Source organism: Sapajus apella, unplaced genomic scaffold, assembly GCF_009761245.1.
Source record: "Sapajus apella isolate SASKATOON/1434 unplaced genomic scaffold, GSC_monkey_1.0 scaffold90, whole genome shotgun sequence".
Classification (NCBI taxonomy): domain Eukaryota; kingdom Metazoa; phylum Chordata; class Mammalia; order Primates; family Cebidae; genus Sapajus; species Sapajus apella.
Window position 1 is genome coordinate 5,401,277 of NW_022437030.1, and position 21,854 is coordinate 5,423,130.

General features: G+C 37.9%; 1 protein-coding gene across 1 annotated transcript in view; it reads right to left on the minus strand.

Annotated features, from left to right (window-relative positions):
- Positions 1 to 21,296, minus strand: part of CUNH16orf97 (chromosome unknown C16orf97 homolog) — a 40,535-nt gene extending 19,239 nt beyond the window's left edge. Inside the window, 3 exon segments of the mRNA XM_032255617.1 lie at positions 7,821 to 7,881; positions 21,199 to 21,253; positions 21,255 to 21,296. Of these exon segments, the coding sequence (XP_032111508.1) occupies positions 7,821 to 7,881; positions 21,199 to 21,253; positions 21,255 to 21,296 (158 nt within the window).
- Positions 21,297 to 21,854: the final 558 nt, after the last annotated feature.

Below are 21,854 nucleotides of genomic sequence, written 5' to 3' on the forward strand. Positions count from 1 at the left end.
TGATGTGAAAGAAGCCAAGCTAGTCTCCCTGGAGAAGAGAGAATGCATGAAGAGAGAAACTCAGCTGATGACCAGGACCAACTGCCTGGCATGGGGTGAGGTCATCTTGAACTTCAACCCAATTAAGCCACAAAATCACTGAAGACGCATGAGCCACTCCAGGGAAGACCAGCAGAAAAACCCATTGCTGAGCCCAGCATATAATGCTTACCCACAGGATTATGAGCAAACAGAATTACAGTTATTTAAGCCACAAAGTTGTTGCATCATTTTTTATGAGGCAAGATACCTGATAGAGACATAAACACCAGGAAGAGAAAAGTTTGGTAATGTCTCAATATATTATATGGCACAGCTATGCCTTAAGTTTTATATCCAGAGATTTCAGCATTTCCTAATGTCACACTTCCACAGTATGTGTTAGGAAAGTTTACACTTAGAATTGGGGTTTCCCCAAGGGTAGTGGGGGAAAAGGCAGAGGGTGAAAATGGCAGGGATGACATAGAAGTAGCAATAGTTTCTGAGAAGTGTGGGGAATAATGGTCAACTCATCAAGAATATAACTGATATGCCTATATCCATGATACTGGGATACCAAAATAATCCCATTCGTCAAGAATTTATTATCTACTTGGTGGTAGGGTGACAAATATTAAAACCAGTTTTCCTTCAAAACCAGAGTTGTATCTTCTCAACTAATTGTGTATGTATGTTCCATGTTGAGAACATGTCCCTAGGGGTCTGCCTGACAGGGCACACACTGTCTCTTCTATCACTTTTGGCATATTACTGTAGCTCCCAGAGAAAGAGCTATCAGCAAGAAGCATTTATAATATGTTCATTGAAATACACCCAATAATTTACTCTCTGTAACTTCTATTGATCATGAAAACTCTTATGTGATCTGTTTGTTAGGTCTGGGCTTCCTTGGTGATATTGATCAAGCAGATTCCTTTGTGAAAAGCTACATTGATTAGTTTCCTGACAACCTGCTAAGGCCACTTGCAAAGCTGTCACTGGTGATACTTGCAGTCGAAAGAGTGGGGATCACCCATAATGTCTTTCTGAAGGGAGATTGAATGGAAGATGGATGAATGCAGACAACATTCTCTGTGCTGGGTAACCACTCTGATTCATCTCCCAGCTTCTTTTTCTATAGGGAGAAAATTAATATCCAGGCAGTAAACAATTTCTACACCCACCATGATTTGCATGTGTGCTGAAAACTCCACATGAAACACAGAAGGCTAAGGGGAGACAGGTCTGGTCATGTTTAGCTGCCTTGTTCAAGCATACCTTTGGCAGAGCAATGCTCTTCTTCTCCTCCTCAGAATGGCAACTGCCCAAAACTCCAGTAACAGAACTTAAAATCTGGATGGAAGACGACAAATACGTTTTGTCACCAACAATTCAATGTGAACATGAGAAGCGTTAGAACAATAGGCCTCAGTGCTTTTTAACAAAAGAACACCAGATCGCAAGCACAAAGGACAGTTGTCAATGCTCATTTCTTTACAACTAAAATTAATTAATAACTTGTGTACCCAAAAGAGAAAAGAAGCTATATTTAAGTGCTGCCTGTTACAGGAGCTAAGCAAGGGTCTCTAGAGTTGAAGGAGAGAGGGAGGAAGAGGGTAGCCGATACAAGAGTCTGACTCTAGCTGGAGCAGCATTTCCCAAAGCATGTGGTTTAGAACCTATTCCCCTGAAATGGTCTTCAACAGAGTTCCATGACTGACTAAGTTCAACTAACAATTATAAGAATAATTGAATTATAGAATTTCTATTAGCTTATCTGAGAAGTCCCAGATAAAAGAAGTCTCCTTGGCTTATATGGGGTAGACATTGGTTAAGCTAGTTGTCTGTTGGGTCTAGTTGATAGAATCATTAATTCAGTCAGTGATTATTTCTTTAACTCTGTGTTAAAATAGTTTAGGTTGTTCATCTAAAAAGAATGACTGTGGTCTTGATTCTGTCACTCACTAACAATGTGACCTCGGGCAAATTAGGCACTCCCTCTGAGCCTCTGTTTTGAGGATTGAATAAGAGAATATGTGTATAAGTGATTACTTACCTGAAGATAATAGATTAACATTGATTATTAATAGATTCTAAAAAATGCACTCATGCTTTCCAAGATGCCTGTTTTAATATGTAGATATTCCTGTTATTAAGGCAATGCCTCTAACTATATCTTTAAAGACGGAGCAATTGTATAAGCTAGGATGCTTAACCAAAGATGAAATAAAGAAACAAAAAACAGATTGCACATCTAAGGAAAAACTGAAAATATTACAGAAAGGGATTATTTTCTTGTTGTTATCCAGTGGACAATAGATACAGCAAAAATGAAGCCAGAGTTGACTAGTTAGTGGTTTTGTTTCTATCATGGGCTTGTTGACTGCTGTAACAGAGGAGACCATGGGAACACTTAATCTTCACCCAATAGACAAGAGGCCTGAAATTTTCTTCTATGGGTTTGTAGAGTTTCCTCTGACACCAACCATCCTGAATACTGCCCTCTGTTACACAAGCACCAGACACAGAAAGACCAAAAAGCAAACACTGTTTTCTACTGGGACCCTCATCTAGGAAAACAGTAACTTTTTTTTTCAAAAAGAAGGTAATCATACAAATCAATAATTTGTATGATAAATCATCATAGATAATTGAGACTAGTAGTTAAATTCCAAATTTGTAAAAACTATAAAGTATTTTTACAACCCTTATGCATTACATAAATCTCCTACTACTGTTCTGGGTGAGTTCTGCAGAAAAGGAATTTCTGGGTCCACTCCATAGCTGACAAATCCAAGATTAGTAGTTACTTATCCAAGGTCATAGACAGTACTGGAACACTCAACTCAAACGTGGGTCATGAACCCACCAAGTCTAGTCCTTTTATTAATTTCTAAAAAGTATAGCAATAACTCAAAGTCAGAATGCAGTGGAAAGAAGAGAGGTTAAAAATTTGCTATGAATCTGTTTGGTTAGAGCTATCTATCTTAACCCTCAGTGGGTAAGAGAAAGGTGAGCCACCAGGGAAATAAGTGCAAGGGGGACTTTATCTCACCAGCTCTCGCCCAAATTGACTATGCGCAGAACACTACAATATACTGTTCTCTTTACGTGTGTGCAGCTCCCAAAATATCTGACACCACAGTTTTCAAATAGAGAAATAATAGTTTTACTTGTCTACTTGTTTTATTTTTAAAAATCTTTTTGTCAGATGAAATCTTTTGTCAAGTTACAAAATTGGCATGTGTCTACCACAATCCTTGAAACCAGTGAAATAATATAAAACCATGTAAAGAAAATGTTAATCATACTTCTATCCCCCACAATAGTAAATAATATACCAGTCTGGTGTCTTTCTAGTTATATCTTTTTTTTTTTTTTTTGAGACTTTTACTCTGTTACCCAGGCTGGAGTGCAGTGGCATGATCTCGGCTCACTGCAACTTCTGCCCCCTGGGTTCAAGCGATTCTTCTGCCTCAGCCTCCCTAGTAGCTAGGATTACAGATGCCTGCCGCCATGCCTGAATATTTTTTGTGTTTTTAATGGAGACAGGGTTTCACCATGTTGGCCAGGCTGGTCTCGAACTCCTAACCTCAAGTAATCTGCCCGCCTCAGCTTCCCAAAGTGCTGGGATTACAGGTGTGAGCCACTGCGCCCAGCCACCTCTTTTTACATTTAAAAAATAAACATTGATATAAGGCATTTAGAGTTGTTATTGTCATTTTATGCCTTTCTCACATGACAACGCATTATCAACAGTCCCCTGGGTCAAGAGAGAGAGAGACTTAACTTATCCATTTTAGGAAACATTTAGTTTTCCATAAGAGGATTATTCCAGATTTTATTCAGTGTCTCCCTCATTAATGAACATTCCTGTGCTTTCTTTTGTTTTTGCCTTGACAAATAATGTGATAAACACTATAGTTTATTGAAGTCCAGCCTTTGTTACATTAGAGGAGATTCCTATAAGAAAGATTTCTGTGACAAGAGCTTTGGATGTATCTTAAATTTAAGATATGTTGCCACATTACCAAAGTAAAATCCAGAAGGATTAAAGATTTAAATTTCATACATAAAGTAATACAATCTTAGCTACACAGAAGAGCTACCACCAGCTACTTGAAGCCTCTGATTATAAATTCTAAGTAAATGTGACTTCATATCAAAACAAAGATGAAATTCTACCCTTGAACTATAATTAGACTTTCAGATAAGTTAGGGATATCAGAGGAAGGAGAGAGAGAAAGGGGAGCCCACAAACTATCAGGCATTCTACTTTAATTATGACCCAGTAGAACATCAAGATGCAATGAGGTACCATTATTTTGGATTTCTGGGATGAAGTACCAAAATTTTACTTGGATTTATTCTTATTCAAATTTTGCTATATTCCTATAAACCAGCAGATTTCCTGGTGTGGTGATCTCGGCTGGTGCTTCCAAAGGCATGTCTGAGGAACAGTCAATGGCCTTGTTCAGTAATCTACAAGGACTTTGTTATTCAGAGTAAGATTTCCAAAGTGAAGAAGACATTTAATCATTCTAACGTATACAGAAAAGTCTGAAAGGCTGTATGGGGAAAAGAGAAAGGAGAAAAAGGCAACGAAGCAGATAAGGAGAAACTAAAAAATAATTGAAAAACAAGAAAATGTTGCTTTTGCTGGAGAGTGATCAACATGACTTGCTGATCTTTCTATAAAACCTTCAGAACAGTCTACTTTATTTGCTATTCTTTAGAGTCTGGCCTGTATTGGAGGAGGAGGAGGAGATGGTGGGAGGGATAGGAAGAAGTGCCCACTCTGGTCTCAGGGTGGGCGGGAGCTTCCCAAGGGAGACTATCACATTTGACCAGAGTTTGAAGTGCGGCTCACAAGTTGGATTAAAAATGAAACCACATTCCAATCTGAAACCCCTAAACCTCTCAATCAATCATAGTTTACAAAGCATCTAAAGAAAGAAAATTTTTTGACCAACTGATCAAAGCAGCACTCAGAATGGAACCACTGATTGAATATTGACCTCAGCAGGCACTGTAATTGCATCTTATTGGCAAATCATTACTAGTTTATCTTAGTAATAGAAAGCACAGATTGAAATTAGAGAGGACTTACTTCTCTGGGTCAAGTGAATAATTAGCAGGCAAAATTCTCTCTGGCCTTTTTAAACATGGCAGAGGTGTTGGGTAATGGGTGAGGACTTCCTTGCTGGGAAGATCAGAGATCAGCTTAGCCGGCCTCCCTGTAACTGTGATAACAGTATTTTCACTACCATCTCAGTGCTCACTCTCTCTTCAAAAATGTGATTCTAGTCACACCCTCCATGACAAAACTTCCTTGACATCCCTGGCCCTCATCCACTCCCATCTCCTTCTATATTGTTCCAGTACAGTTCCATGTAATGGTTAGGAGTTCAGGTTCACGGTATGCCAAATATTCACTTTTAATCTTCACAACCACTCAGTGAAGTGAATATTAATAACATCACCACTCTATCACTGCTTCTGTGCTTTTTGGCTAAGATCAAGTATCATAATATCACCACCCTAGAGATGAAGAAATTAGTGCATAGAATTGGTTAAAGTTAAAAATAAATTTTATTATAAATAAATGTAATAGAAATAAATATATACAGAGGTTCAAATCCACCTTATCACCCCAGTAGATAAGGATGCACTCTCTGAAACGTATACAGTAAACTTTGCCATCTACTTCTTATAGAAATTGGCAAACTTTTTCTATAAAGGGCCAGATAGTAAATATTTCAGGCTTTGCAGATCAAATGCCTCTGTCATAACTAATCAATTCTGCTGCTGTAGAGCAAAAGCAGCCCTAGACAATAACTAAATGAATGGGCACGGCTGCATTCTAATAAAACTTCATTTGCAAAATCAGGTGAGAGGCCAGATGGGACCCATAACTGTAGTTTGCTGACTCTGTTCTAGATTACAGACTTCTTCCAGGCTCAGCATTATTTCCAACAAGTATTATAGTAAGTCTCTAGTAAATGCGATCTGATTGCAGAATCTGAGATGGTCATGACCTTCGATAGGAATCAAGACCACCTACTGCTCCTCCCCCACGCATTAACTATCTCTGCTAGATAATTGTTCAGCCACAGCTCAAACAACTCTAGTGACAGAAAACTCATGTCTGCACAATTTATCCATTTTCACTGAGGGACAGATGAAGATTTGGGGCACTTTTGTATTAAGATTTCTGTTTGCTTGACTCATATAACATTACATTTATAATTTTCCAAATATTGAAATCTTGATAAAGTGAACACCTTCTGCCCAAGAAGGCTCTTGAAAATTTTTTCTACTGAGCAGTCTTGTGCAGGATATCCTAAAAATATTCATACCAGAGAACATATGAATGTTCAGACTTTAAAATAATCTCTCAACCAGCTGGAAGGATTAGTAACACTGATTTTATTTGCATTGCTTCAGTGAAAAAGCATCTATGAAATACATATGCATGCATACGGCAGGTACACCTACTCAGACTATTTTTTCTACTGTTTCCTTAGAATAAGAATAATAACCAGAGAAATTAAATTCACCTTGAATTTCCACGGATGATAAAATTTCCTACGATAATACCTACCCATCTTTCTTTTTATCCAAATATTCCGCCAACACATATTTATAAGCATCTACATTGTGCTTGATTCCGAGAAGGAAACAAACACACATACCTATAGTTTCCACCCTTGGTGACCTTAACATCTTGTTGGAGAGAAAAGGCATAAGGTGGCAAAAATTTACAAACCTGCATGTGACCCCTTGGTCCCATGCCAGTCAGAGCACTTCTGAGAACTTTTGCTGAAACTGAAGTGCTAGATCAGTTCTTAGAACTGTTACTAGTGTGAAAGGCTGTAAGATTAATATGTTTTTATTTTCGCCAAATATAATAATGATGATTTGCATTTATATATTGTTTTGTAAACTTTTAAGTCACTTTAGTTCGTATTATTTTTATGTATCCTCTTTCCATGAAAGAGATATGGCAAGCAATATTATCCCTGCTTTACAGATCAGGAAACTGAGAGCCAAAAGGGTGTTTTTGCCCAAAGACACGTGGTAAGGAAATGGTAGCAGTGTAACTAAAGCGCATCACCTTATCTCTATTAGCCTTTCCCATTAGACAAAGCTATCTCTCTGCTGACAATATAGATTAAACATTTATGAATGCTATAGGAGTTCCAATAGTACAGGCTTGGGTTCTAATCAAGGCTAGAAAGAACAGAATGTCTCTCAAGCTAGCTCCAGTGAAAGATGGAATGTATGCAAAAGAACCATTTGAAACACAAAAGCCATAGGGGAATGCAGGTTTTAAAGACATGAAGATTCTCAGTAATAGAAGAATCTCCCTCCATCTCTCAGGGTGGCCCTCCCATTTCTGCTTCTTGGTCTCCTCTATCTCTCACCCACCAGCCCTTTCTTAAAAATGGCCTGACCTGGCCACCAGCCACTGACCTGAATCCACGGGCTCTGCTGCCCTGGCTCTCCTCCTAAGACAATTGCCTCTAATTCCCCTAGTTCAATTACTGGAACAGATAACCTGGACCTTGGTCAAATCTTTCATGGTGAAGGGTTGAGCATGAAGTTTATCCTGCATATCCTTACAGAGGCTGTGGGCAGGTTCAGCAAATTGACCTTCTTCATGGGTTTACTGTAAAAAAGTAAATGAAATGTTCCAAGTAAGACACTTTCAGCAAGAGTAGCTATAGCCTGACACATAGCAAAAGGCCAATAAATAATAGCTACTCTGGTGAGTTGCACCAAATATTCATTTTACTTACATGAATTCAACCCTGGAAATCTTGCACTGGAATGGTGGTGTCCAGGGAACACAGAGGCAAACTGTAACAAAAATGGAAGAGACTTGTTAATCACTCCTAAAAAACAGCTGGTAATAGCCAAAACCCTTTTAAAATTCACCCCTCCAACCCCCTCCTCCGACCTCAACAGGAATAACTGAAAGTAATTAAGAGTGGATGGTTAAATGGAAAGGAAATTCAGGGTATGTGTGGCTATAAAAGTTGGGTTAATGGCTGCCAGATGTGATGTTCTCTGCCTCTTCCACCTCCTCTTGATTTCTCCATGCCTGTGTTGACCCATCCTTATTGGATATCAAAGAAAACTTTAACCACTTCCTAGTGTCTGGCCAGACATTTAAAATAAGTGTATATTCAATGAAAAACAATGAAGAGAATGAATGGACAAATGAAAGAGAAGTCCAGGGCTCCTCTGCCATCATTGTATAGGATGCCTGCAGGAAACTTACAGAGTCATTCTGACTTTAGAAAACCTGAAAGTATGAGGGAGTTGACACCCCACAGGGCCATCCTTATCCAGTGGGGGACAGAAGCTGCTGGGAAGATAAACCTCCCCTCTGGGGTGCATTTCTCATGGCTCCTCTGTGGATCTCTAAGGAATCCACCCCAGTTGCTCACAACAGTGAACAGCTTGACAATCACCTTTACTTAGCTTTTCCTCCTTTCCTTCCACTCCAACAATGCCATACTCTTGTTCTTTGAGAACACTTTCCAAAATAAACTAACTGCATGGAAATAATTGCCCCACGCTCTGTTTTTGTTTGTTTGACTGAAGCTTTTTGAGGGGGTCCCGGTGGGGCAGGGAGGAGATGGGATATATAACACACTTATCATATTATTTGCTTGAATTTTCTCCTCTCAGTATATACTTTCCCTGGATATTTGATTCACTCCTGTGGATTTACCACCACTTTCATTCTGTTGATTTCCAAATCTATAGCTGTAGCCAAGACCTCCTGGCTGAGTCTTAGAAAAGTCAACTAGGTTTTACATAAGAAATTTGACTTCAATATGTGTAACAGTGAATGCTCCAACTCACTACCTACCATCTTCCTCCTGTTATATTAGACATTTCTATCCGAGGTATCATCATAAAGCTTATTATTTGGATTAAAAAATGCATGCATGCTTGAATTTTATTCTTCTGTCTACTGACTACACTGTTCCAGCAGTGAGCTCAGGCTAGAGAGAGGAAATGAGCTGCAATTGCAATACGCAAATCTAAGGTTCCACTACTAGGAAGAGAGAGCACAGGCATATTTGAGATAGATTTGGGGAATGAATGTTCTTGTAAATGTGGCAGAACCAAAAAGACTAAGAGAGTACTTACATGGTTTCTTCCTACTCACACAGCAAGAGCATGGTTGAGATAGGCTAGAATTCTGGATTACTGACTACTGTCTGGTCCAATATTCTTTTCATTATATAATTCTGTTTTGTCCTGAATTTTTAAAAGTTTTTTCCTGGAAATTTTAGAAGAAGCTCAAGGTAATCAGGAAGTTACCCTTTTAGAAGCAGCAATTATATCAAAGTACAATCCAGTCAAAACCCATTAGATTAAAAAAAGCTGGTTAAGGCAGCAGAGAGCAGGACCCACCAAATCTGTAGAACAGAGCTATTAACTAACTAAACAATTTACTGTCTCTCGTGAAAACCAACTGTAATTCTTACCCTTGAGCTCCAAAAGATGTCCTCATACCCTACCAATACTGTTTATTTCCTTTCTTTGCCATCAGAGCTGAATATCAAAGAGAACTCTTAAGTCCTGGTCTAGTATATTTCAGAATGCCATAATTTCTTTTTATGACATTCAAATTCAATCTCCAAATTGAAAGTTTTGTAAGGTGCTAATTACAGCTAGACATATATTATTTTGATTTTATGTGATTTTGTTTAACTTCTGGCCCCTAAAATTATCCTGCATATAAATAGCAAAGGGAAAATATTAATCTTTGAGTGTATATAACAATAATGAATATAAAATAGAAACTTCCTACATAATAAATATGTTAAAATGTGTAAGGTGTACAGCTCATATTAATTATAGCAATTTTCCAAATATTTCATGGAAATCTTAGTTATGAGTGAGTTAAATTCTTTGAGTTGGGATTTTTTGCCAGTTGGAATATTTATCTTCTTTAGAATAGGGTACACTTCTTCCAACCCCTCGAATGCCTGTAAAAATTGTCCAATGGCTGGGCACAGTGGCTCACGCCTGTAATTCTAGCACTTTGGGAGGCTGAGGTGGGTGAATCACGAGGTCTGGAGATCATGACCATCCTGGCTGACACTGTGGAACCCCATCTCTACTAAAAATACAAAAATTAGCCAGGCATGGTGGCACGCGCCTGTAGTCACAGCTGTTCAGCAGGCTGAGGCAAGAGAATCGCTAGAACCCAGGAGACGGTGGTTGCAGTGAGCTGAGATTGCGCCACTGTACCCCAACCTAGGCCACAGAGCAAGACTCCATCTCAAAACAAAAAAAAATTATCCATAACATATTGAGTTAAATTCTTTCCTTTAACACTGTTGGACAACTTTCAACTTGGGCTGTTTTAGCTGAAATGCTGCTTAAGTTATTTTAATAGAGAAGGGTAACTTGCCATTCGAGCAGTTAACTGTTACTCGATTTGTCATAATTTGGATAATTGGGAAAGTGTTTAACATATTGTAAAGGAAAAGAACATTTTAACAAATTAATAGCAAAACTAACATATGAATATGCTAACTGCAAAGAACTCCTACCTGCTTATTAGGTGAGTTATTAAAATATGATTGCATGTGCTATCCCCAAGTTAGCACTTACAGAATTTGATAACATTAATATTCTATATTTAAAGTGCTATGCTTAGCACTTTGTAATTCATGACATTATATAATCTAATAGTGATGTTAATAGAAGTTAAAATTTGTTTAATGCTAAGTGCTTTACATGATACATCATTAGATCCTCAAAACCACTTCATGAGGTATGTTTATCATTATCCCTAAATTATAAATGAGGAAACTACAGCTAAGAGAAGGTAGAAAACGTACCACATCTGCCAAGTACAAACGAATAAACACTTTAACTCAAAAATCCCACTTCTAAGATATTTTCCTATGGATACTTGCAAATATGTAAAATTACTTATGTATAAGGCCATTTACCTCCCTGATGTTTGTAATAGAAAAGACTAGGAACAGTATTGTGTTCATAAATAGGTTAAATAAATTATAGCATATCCTTATAGGCATACCATACCGCTGGAAAAAATAAAAACAATAATGGAGCCTTCTACGTGCACATAGAGAATGGTCTTCAGGATAAATTTTTAAGTAAAAAAAGAAAAGTGCAGTAAAACGTATGTAAAATGCCACCTTTTCCATGAAATGTAAGTTTCCATTTTTTGTCTTGAATTTCATAAGTCTGGGATACACATAAGAAACTAAGAAGCCAGGTGCAGTGGCTCACGCCTGTAATCCCAGCACTTCGGGAGGCCAAGTTGGGCGGATCACCGGAGGTCAGAAGTTTGAGACCAGCCTGACCAACATGGAGAAACTCCATCACTACTAAAAATACAAAATTAGCTGGGCTTGGTGGTGCATGCCTGTAATCCCAGTTACTTGGGAAGCTGGGGCAGGAGAATAGCTTGAACCCGGTAGGTGGAGGTTGCGGTGAGCCAAGACTGTGCAATTGCATTCCAGCCTGGAAAGAAAGAGCAAAAGTCTGTCTCAAGAAAAAAAAAAGAAACTAATTAAGATGGGTACCTATGAGTGCATCTCACAGGGGTGGGGGTCACAGGGGGAACTAGGCAGATATATGATAAAGTTAAGACAAAGATATGTCACAGAAATTCTATAATGAATTTATTGGGTTTTAACACATATGAATGTTATTTTCTGTCAAAATTTGCATGAAAAGGGAAGAAAAGAAATGCAGTGGAGAAAGGTAGGCAGGGTAAGCAGGAGAGAAATTCCCGAAAATGACATAGCAAGCAAGGACCACAGCCAGCTTTCCAACCCTGCAGGTCAACCTAAAGCCCTGCTTTCAAGTACTGTCAAATAGTGAGTGACTCTGAGTTCTCACCATAACTCCGTAAGATAGCATAAAAGAGCAAACAGAGCCTGGAAAGAGTTTTCTCCAGATTACACAAACATTAAGACTGCAAATATCATTTTCTTCCTGTTACACCACAGCCACAATAATCAACATGACAATTATACTTTATAAATATTATAAAATTTTGAGTTGGTACTAATTCCAACTCACTTTCTCTTCATTACATTTATTTCACAGGTTTAATTTGCGTAATATTTCTTCTAGCTTTTCTAAACTCTTAACATTTATATTTATAGCTTCTGTTTTCTTTTAAAGTTGTTCTCTTTCTTCTTGTCTCTTCTTTATCAGACTTTCAGGGAAGAGGAGATAGTGTTGATGCTCTGAAGAAGTTTTTGGTTATTTATTGCACTTTGTTTTCTAATTCATTAAATTCAGCTTTTATCATCATTAGTTATCTGATACTTTTACTTGGATTATTTTGGTATTATCTTTAGTTTCATAAGTTAAATATTTAATTTATTTTATTTTTTTATATTTTTCTTGTTTAATAATCAAAGTATCCACAACGAAGCTACATACTTTTGTAAATAATGTGTAAACTTGGGTTTGGGTTGCTCTAAGGTTTGTATGCATTAGGATTTCTTAAGGTTTTCTTTATGGTAATATGATATTGACAAATGTTTTCATAATAAAAAAGAACATGTATTTGCTATAGATCATAAAGTTTTGTATGTATGTATTACATGTGCTGGTTAATAGTTTCCATTTCTTACTTTACTTTCTCTTCACTTTCGCTGCATTTAAAGATCTAATTCTCTTTACTTTCTAGAAACACTTTTTAGAGAGTTTTTTCTTCAGATGTCTAAATCCAGAGGATCCAGACATATGACCAATCATATCAAATTTTCAAAGTATGTCCTGGCTGCCTTTTTCACATGGAAGAATGTGTGATTGTTCTGATGGCCACTGGCAGGTTCCTGCCAAGGAAACACACACTGATTGTTTGCTGTATAAACAAGTTGCTGGGACACACTGAATTTTCTGGGGTAGAATTTGATCTCCACACAATGTAAACAGCAAACAGGAAAAAAAGGAAAAAAATATTTTATTCTGTGTTTCCAATAAGTGAGATCTCAAAGGCAACAATGTAGCCATCCCATGAAATGGCCAATAAAAACTGAGCAGCCAGCATCTTACCTAGATTCATTCTCGGTGATATCCTCATCCTCATCGACCTACTACTCTACATCCCACCATCATCTCTGGTCTGTTCCAAGGCCCAGTTAATTCAGACCAAGGCCATTTAAGAACTTCCTAACTGATGGTTCTGTTTCTATCTCTGTTCCTTCCTGTCATTTAACCCCAATAACCTATATTCCTAAAGCACTACTCTGAGAATATCGTTCCCTTAAAATCTCCCTACACAATAAGCCAAAACATCTTAGACACCAGAGTTCCTTGACAATAGGACCAGTCCTCCTTTTTTTTTTTTTTTTTTTTTTTGAGACAGAGTTTCGCTCTTGTTACCCAGGCTGGAGTGCAATGGTGCAATCTCGGCTCACCGCAACCTCTGCCTCCTGGGTTCAAGCAATTCTCCTGCCTCAGCCTCCCAAGTAGCTGGGACTACAGGTGCTCACCACCATGCCTAGCTAATTTTTGTATTTTTTAGTAGAGACGGGGTTTCACCATGTTGACCAGGATGGTCTGGATCTGTTGACCTCATGATCCACCCGCCTCGGCCTCCCAAAGTGCTGGGATTACAGGCGTGAGCCACCACACCTGGCCCCAGTCCTCCTTTCTAATGTTTTCAACCTACCTTTTTCCATTAATCCTCATGACATCCCAGCCATAAACTCATGAACTGCATACCCATTTTTTACTTTCTCATCATGAAACATTGTCAAGCTGAAAATCCTTTGTGTCCTACCTTAAAAATTGGGAATAAAATAATTTCTGGCATACCTAAAGTCATTGTTCATAATTATGTACCTTGTGACGTACTAGGCATTGTAGTGAATGTTTTACATTTTTTTTTTCACTTAATCTTCACATTTTGATGTGATAGGCATTGTTATTATCACTGGCCATTTAACACACAGGGGCATGGATGCTTAGAGCAGCAAAGCCTGAATCCAATGCATACTTGGTTAAGTGTTATGCTTTACTTTTTCTTAATTACCCTGAGAAAACCAAGAGAATCCTTGCAGCCTAGACTAATCACTCACATAAAGTGGGCACTCATTATATAATGAATGAATGGTTGAATGACTGAAGAAATGTGAAAAGACATCTTAAAATGCTTTAGAAATGGTAAATTACTATGCAAATATTATATGTCATCCACAAAAATCACTATTATTAAGCTGCTTTCATGATTAAAGTTGACACCATTTTTCATTTATTTCTATGCCTTGTATTAATATTTGCTAAGTGAAAACATTGATCTAGGTTTTTGTCAATTGTTTTTCCTCCAAAGCCAAACAGAAACTTCATCTTCCATCATGTGAACACCTTGTCCAATTGGCAAATATTGACAGTAAGAAAACATCATGTTGAAATTAGCCTTCTATTCTTGTATATTATTGAAAAAACAGAAGTTCAAGACCAAAGACTGTAGAGGACCTGTTCATGTGTGTGCGTGTGTGCGTGCGTGTGTGCGTGCGTGTGTGTGTGTGTGTGTTTGCCCAATGTTTTCAAACATTTAGTTTTACTGTATTTTATAACATGGACTACTCTCAGGAGCCTCTTTATGACCTGGTACAATCTCAAACTGCATATAAACAGCAGATGTCAGTGTTGTGCAACTTTCAGGCTGACTGCTTGCAGAGGCAAGCTGTTCTTTGTTGCTTAGAGACAGAATCAACAGTCATTTGTACCCACAAACACCCCTAGGTGCTAGGTAAACCGTAGAGGTCCTCCACAAAGAAACTGTAATTTGAGAAATTACACAGCAACTTATAAAGAGGCAGTTGTGATTCAAAGGTTGGAATGGGTGGGCACAGGATACATAGTGGAACCTATCATGTTTTGCTGGCCCAGAAGCTGACAGGGACACCCAGAAAGCACTGGCTTGGCTCCTTTGTCGCAACTGTTGTGAGCCAGAGCAAAGGAAGGTCAGAGTAAACCGGCCTTGTTTGATGAAAGAACAGTGCTTTCTATTTGCAAGCCATGTGGTCAGATGGTCGAACTCCTAACATGTCTTCAAAGACCAGCATAATCTGGTTCCTGACTGCTTCTATCGCTTTCTTGGGAGCCACTCTTTCTCCTTTCTCTCCACTGCAGCCACTGCATTGTTCCCAGCTCACAGGATCTGCCTGTAATGCCCTTGCCACAAGCCCTTGTCTCTTCTTTAGTGTCTGCTCCTTCAGATCTCAGCTCAAATGTCCCATTTTCCTGAAAGGTTAGGCTCCATATATCAGGTCTTTCATGGTCTCACAGTACCCTGTATTGTCCCTCCAAAGACATCACAATTTTCAATTATATTTGTGTCTGATTGTTTAATTAATATCTGTGTACCCAACTCCAAGTAAAAGTGCCAATTCCACAAAGGTAGATAATGTGGCTGTTTTGCCTGTTACTCTCTCCCTAGTGCCTGGCATGGTACATGTCATATAAGATCCTCAATAAATAAATGTTAAGTTAAAAAAAAAAGTTAAAAGGGTGACTGAATGGATAAATAAGCAATTTGGTGAATGAACAGATACATGAATTGATTTCATCTACTCTTCCTCTGAATAGACCTCCATTGAGTAAATGCAAGGTAGGCTGGCTTAAGAAGAGGAGAATGTCTCAAATACCTGGAAATATAGTGATCAGTATTGTTCCAGGATTCTGAGAATAACTCAGCAGATTAAGAGATCGACCTGCACAAATGGATTCTGACTTGGGTCTACATTCTGGTTGCAGAGCTTGAGTTCTCTCTTGCGGCAATGAATAGTTCTGTCTAGCACTTCTGAAGGCAACCACAACATACTGGTCTCCTATCAGTAAAGAAAGGATATCAGGTTGTAAATATGTGAGGAAATACTGGCCTTTCTTCAGAATGATGTATTTGGAATATATCGTGTGAAAGAGAGGAGATTATAGACAGAGAGAGATAAATGGGTTGAATTTTGTCTTCTAGGGCATATACCCAAAGCAGGGAAGAATCTGGCTATTTTCCTTTCTTCCACAAGATGGGGCAAGTGGAATGAATTTAACTACAAAGGAGTACTCACAAATGTCTTTTCCATGTTAAACAGCCCGATTCAGTCAGACCAGAAAAATGGAGCTGGTTTTGAACTTGTTTATGCAACTGTATAGCACTTCCTGAAAACGGTAGGCCTGGGGTAGACAACGGTTAGACCAAAGGGGAAAGCTGAGGACACATGCCCACTCTATATTGGAGTCAAAGGGATGCTGCCCAGCTTCCAGAAACACCAGCATTCCGGCCCCAGGGAGTTGCACGGGTCTCCGGCTCAGAAACAGCTGCCGCAAAATTGAGCAAATTTACCATGCAGAAACATCTCCTCACGTTGGAAGGAAATTCTAGATGAGATATAATGATGCCTACTTTGAACTACATTATTGTAATATAATCAATCACAGTGTACAAATTCTAGCTCTTATATCTTAGTCTGCTGCTTACAGTCTGCAAGATGATTTTATTTCGTAGAATATTCCACAATACATTAAATCAGGCCCTACATAAAATAATTATGACACTATCATTTTATTATTCTACCTATGACCTATTTGCACATAACCCTTCTTGCTTCTTCCTGGTTACAGGTCTATTACTAGATTATTATAAATGTATCTCTGGGAAGAAATTAGGGGAAATGGGCCTGACAACAATTTCTAGATTAAATTAGCACTGTTCAGAAATATAATTAATATTGGTGTGGTATTTTTATGATCATTATCTCATTTGATTTTCCCAACAACCTGTAGGCTAAATAATACTTTTATCATCACTGTTTCACAAATATACAATATGGGATATTTACTTATTCAAGTGTCAATATGGGATATTTATTTACTTACTCTGGAACAGCAGGTAAAACCTGGAGATAAGCATGAACGTGGCCCTCGGGTTCCCTTTCTCACAGTTCATGGAAGAGATGGGGAAAAGAGAGAAATTAGAGAAGGGAGTTAGCATGTGCCTTTATGAGGGCCAAATACACATTGCATAAGGTAGGAAACCCAGCCAAACTGGCTTAAACAACAAAAAGAATGGATTGGCTCCCATAGTAGAAAAATCCAGAAGTCCTGGTTGCTAAAAGATGTCATCATGGATCCAGTCTTTGAGGACAGCTAATATCACCTGATAGTTTTAGTTTAACCAGGTAATTTCCTTGTAGTAACAAAATAATCTAAGCAGGTTCAGGTCTCATAGGGTCCCACTGAACTGCATTGCTCTGGAGAAAAGAGTGCCTCTTCCTGAAGTTCCCTCACCTGTGACTCACCCTCTCAAAGGTAAAGGTCTATCCTTGAACCAATCTCAGCTGGGAAGATAGGCGTGGCTTGTTGTCTTAACCTAATCAGAATCCCTACACTGAAGCCAATTGTACTCAAACCCTCCTTGCTAAGAGGGAGAAGGAGAAAATGGGAATATTTTTTGGAGTTTAACAAATTATAAAACATTGTCTCTTTTAATATATAAAAACTTATGAGAGTTCTAGGCCTATCCTGGTTGACACACAATTATTTTAAAAAAGCAATAAATTATTGTAAAATGTTCTGAAGAAGGCCTTAGGCATTCGATATAGGAAACTTAAAAATTAAATTCATAGGGATTACATGAGTGACACCTGGTGCCTAAAAAGCAGAGGATTACTCAGTAACCCTGGAGAATTCAGACATTTTGAGCAGAGAAGTGTTAAGAGGTGTGAAAAAATACCAAGAATAAAAACATCCACTTAGGTTGAACACTTGCTAGGTGCTTTATATAGACATCTTCAAGAAGTACTATCCAATACAACCTCCAAGAGCATTCTGTCTCCTCAAACACTAATTTTTTCAAGCCCCTTTTTCTTCATTATTACAATAGTTTGGAGTGGTAGGACCTCCCTATCTCACAGGGTTTTGTGACAAGCAAAGGCAAGAATGTCCATAAAAGGCTTTGTTAATGTAAATGCTTACAAATGTAAGAATTATATTGCTGGGAATTTTATGTATAGTTTTTAAGATGATGTAGAGAAAAAAAATGAAGATGCATCTACCAAAAAACAGGTTCTACATTGTAACTAAATGAGTGGATGTCAATTACACATACCTCGTTCTCACCAATCCCCAATTTTCCCACTTCATCAATCTCAGATCTCTCAGATCTTCACCTAACACACTCCACATAGTACTCCCTAAAGTTTTTACACAACCTAAATAGTATACATGGATCCATATGCCTGTCTTCAGGATTAGCGAATTGGCCTCATTTGCACAAGAAACTATTAAAAACTCTCTAATCAAAGTTGAACATGTTGCCACACTTTGTTAAAGAGCTAAAGGTTCTGAAATACAATGACTGTCATCGCTTAATAGAACTGAATTTGAGAGAAAAAACTCTTACAAACCCTTCTAATTTTCTCTGTGATGCCATTTGCAAAGTTCCAGTAGACACTATCGGGTAGTTCTGCGTTAAGGATAGTGAGTGCACAAGAAGAAACAATATTTTTTAATTCCCCTTTCTTTTTCTAGAACTGAAAAAGTTAATTGAGTGAATTGCCTGAGAGTTAAGATGCCATTCTTACCATATCATCTCCATTAATGAACTCTGGCACTCATATTCTATAACAACAACCTGAACGCCAAAAACAAGTCTTTTTCATATGTAATATAAAATAGAACCGCTGTTCTGCATGCGTGTTTCTTGGTGCTTGAGATGCAAACATGTTAGTCTCCAGCTCCAAGTTGCTAGCCTTTGCTTTCAACACAGCTCAAGCTAAAATGAAATCATCTCCAAATTTATAATTACACACTTAATTCCTAGCCCTTAGAAATATTATTTTCTTAAACATGGAAATTTCAGGAATTCCTCATCAACATCTCTCTTCCTCTAACATTCCTTTGTTACTTTGTAGTATCATGAGTGTTTTTTTTTTCCACCCAGAACCACTTAAAATCATCCATTAACTCTACTTTTTAATATCTTTTAACTTATGAGAAATGCTGAAATGATTTTCCATTTAGACATCATGCTTTTCCTCTTGACATTTGAAAGCACAACTTGAACTGATATATTTATAATAATTACAAAATAAAAATTCATAGAATAATGTTAATAGCTTATATTTCTGTAGCATGTATTAAGTCTTAAACAACATTCTAGATATTTTACAGATATTGACTCATTTGGCCTATGTGTAACAATCAGAAGTAGCTCTATGATTTCCCGTTTTACACGTGGGATAAATGAGACACAAAGAAACTTGGCCAAAGTGATGCAGAGACTAAATGTCAGACTGAGATTTTCAATCTAGCAATCCGTCTCCATATTCTAGGTTGTAAACCAATCAAAGATACTCCTGTGCCCTTAAGGATGCATATTCTTGATCAGAGAAGCAGAGAAATAAGATCTCACTAAAATCTGTTCAGGAATGTAATAACTATCTTGCTTATGTGATGTTAAAGCTAATGATCCTTGTGATTTTAAATGACGCAGATTTGGTAGGGGGCAGAGTGAACACTTGTTTGTATATGAACCAATTTCTATAGTGAGAACTTAAGTATATATGATCTGCTTAATTAATTAGCAACCTTGTTCAATTTTCTGTATCACATTTAATGATGTCCACAACTGTGTGGATGAATTAAATAAGCAGCTACTGAGCTAGGACAAACATGCATACCTGAGTCAGTTTTTTGACATGAATCAAAATGGTTTTTAAGGTTAGAGTCACTTAATTCATTTGGGAATATGAGAATCCATTGATTAGAACTCTTTTGATTAAAAGCGACATAAACCCAAGTCTAGGAAAAAGGAGAGAATTTATTGAAGGATCACTTTTCCAATGGCCACAGTCTTAGGAAGAGTTGGGACCAGGGACTTCAATGCCACCAAGGTTCTCTCTTTCCCAACTCTGCTTTTCTGTTTGCTGGCTTTATTCTTCCCATAAAAACCAGCTTTTTCAACACAGTGAAAAACACAGCTGTCTAAGCTTCCATGGCTGTAAACGTCTATTTCCTATTTACAATTTGAAACATTCTAGAAAGACATTGGCCTACATTGGGTTGGATGTCCAACCCTTTATTAATTAATCGTGTCCAGGGTGTAAGGTGTGATAAATACACTGCAGAAGTAAACAAATATTTGTAGTTGGAAAGGTAGGCACTCCCCTGAAAAAAGAGGGTCTATTTTTACAAAATAAAAGAATAGTTTGTCCTGGTAGTAGTTGTCCTGGATAGGCAAAAGATTGGTGTCCACACAAAAGGGTAGGGTAAGTAAAGACATGAGTCTGCCCCTATAAAGCAGGACCAGTCAAAAAATTCCCCAAGTCTGAGGTCTGTTTACTCGTCATAAAAAGAATAAACCTGCCTATTTCACCAAACTGTGGTAACAATTGCCGGCAACGTGTGTGCTTAGTAACTTCAAAAATATTATAAAATTTCAGGGTACGCCTGTTGTTATTACTCTCTATACAGGTAACTAAATTTCTCATTTTTCACACTGATGCCTGGAGTCAGACTGACACAGCAAGTAGTTTGAACAAATTGAAGCTCATCTAACATCACAGGCTGTGATCACTCCTTCTCAAGCCATATTGCTGTCCAGCTGTGCATGGTTATTATGCCAAGTTCGTCAAGAGATATTCGAGCTTCTCGGGGAGCAGGAGTAGGGGAAGACAGAATGAGACTCAGATGGAAGGAAATAACTCAACCAAAAAAACTCTGGTTAGCCTACTTCCTAGAGAACTTCCTTCAACTTTCCAAACTCTTAGTCACTGTTCTATCTTTCAGACAATTTTCAGCTAATTAATTTCCATGTGGACAAGGATCACTGTTTCATAGGTCAGCAGTGTTTCACTCTGAAGTGAAAATCAGCAAAGAAAAGAGAGGTAAATGATAAAAGGCATCAATACTATGATGTCTATTCTAAGTTAGCACTGGGTATAGGGATTCAGTCACTGGGCGCCAATTTCACTGCTAATGAAGGATGAGTAACTGACTATAAAACCTAAGGCTTGTTATTTCTGTACCTTTCTCTTTGCATAATATCAAAGGGAAAGTCCCTAAATAATGGCAAAACATGCCACTTACATTGCTTACTGTAATTTCCTAGGCATGTTTCCATATGCCGTTTATCTAAAATGATGCACTTACAGTCTATTAGAAACATTGCTGAACATGGGAGCCTTAAGTACCTGCCTTTCTGGTTAGTTTGGTGGCCTTGGGAAAAGTCTTGCCTTCCATTTCTTCATTTGTAAATTGGGGATAATAGTATCTTTTTCAACCTGTTACCATGAGGTTTGAATGCAATGATTTATAAGTTCTCTGCAAAGTGTGACATAAACATGAAGAATTTTTCATAAGGCCTAGTGAAAATCTTAGGATCCAATGAAAATCAAGAATTTCTACGTTTAAACTTAATGAAATTTGGATTCAAACAATGCCAAGGACTTAACCCAAAGTCATGCACAGGTAGCTCAAAGTTACAGGACTTCCAGTTCTAAACCCACTTTCCTATATTGCCTCACCGATGAGCCACCAGGGGGTGGATGTCAATATCTTTTTTCTGAAAATATGTCTATTATTCCATGATTTAAGCTAGGAAAATAAAATGTAACTGAAGACATAGCATGAGCCATCCAGCAATCAGTTCTCCTAGATAATGCCTCTGATAATACATAGAACAATGGCTACATTTCTTTAGCGCATCATCTATGTCAAGCACCGGACTAAGCAATTTACATGCATTAAGTCATTTAATCCTCAGAATTGATTATTGTCCTCATCTTGCAGATGAGGAAGGTGAGGCA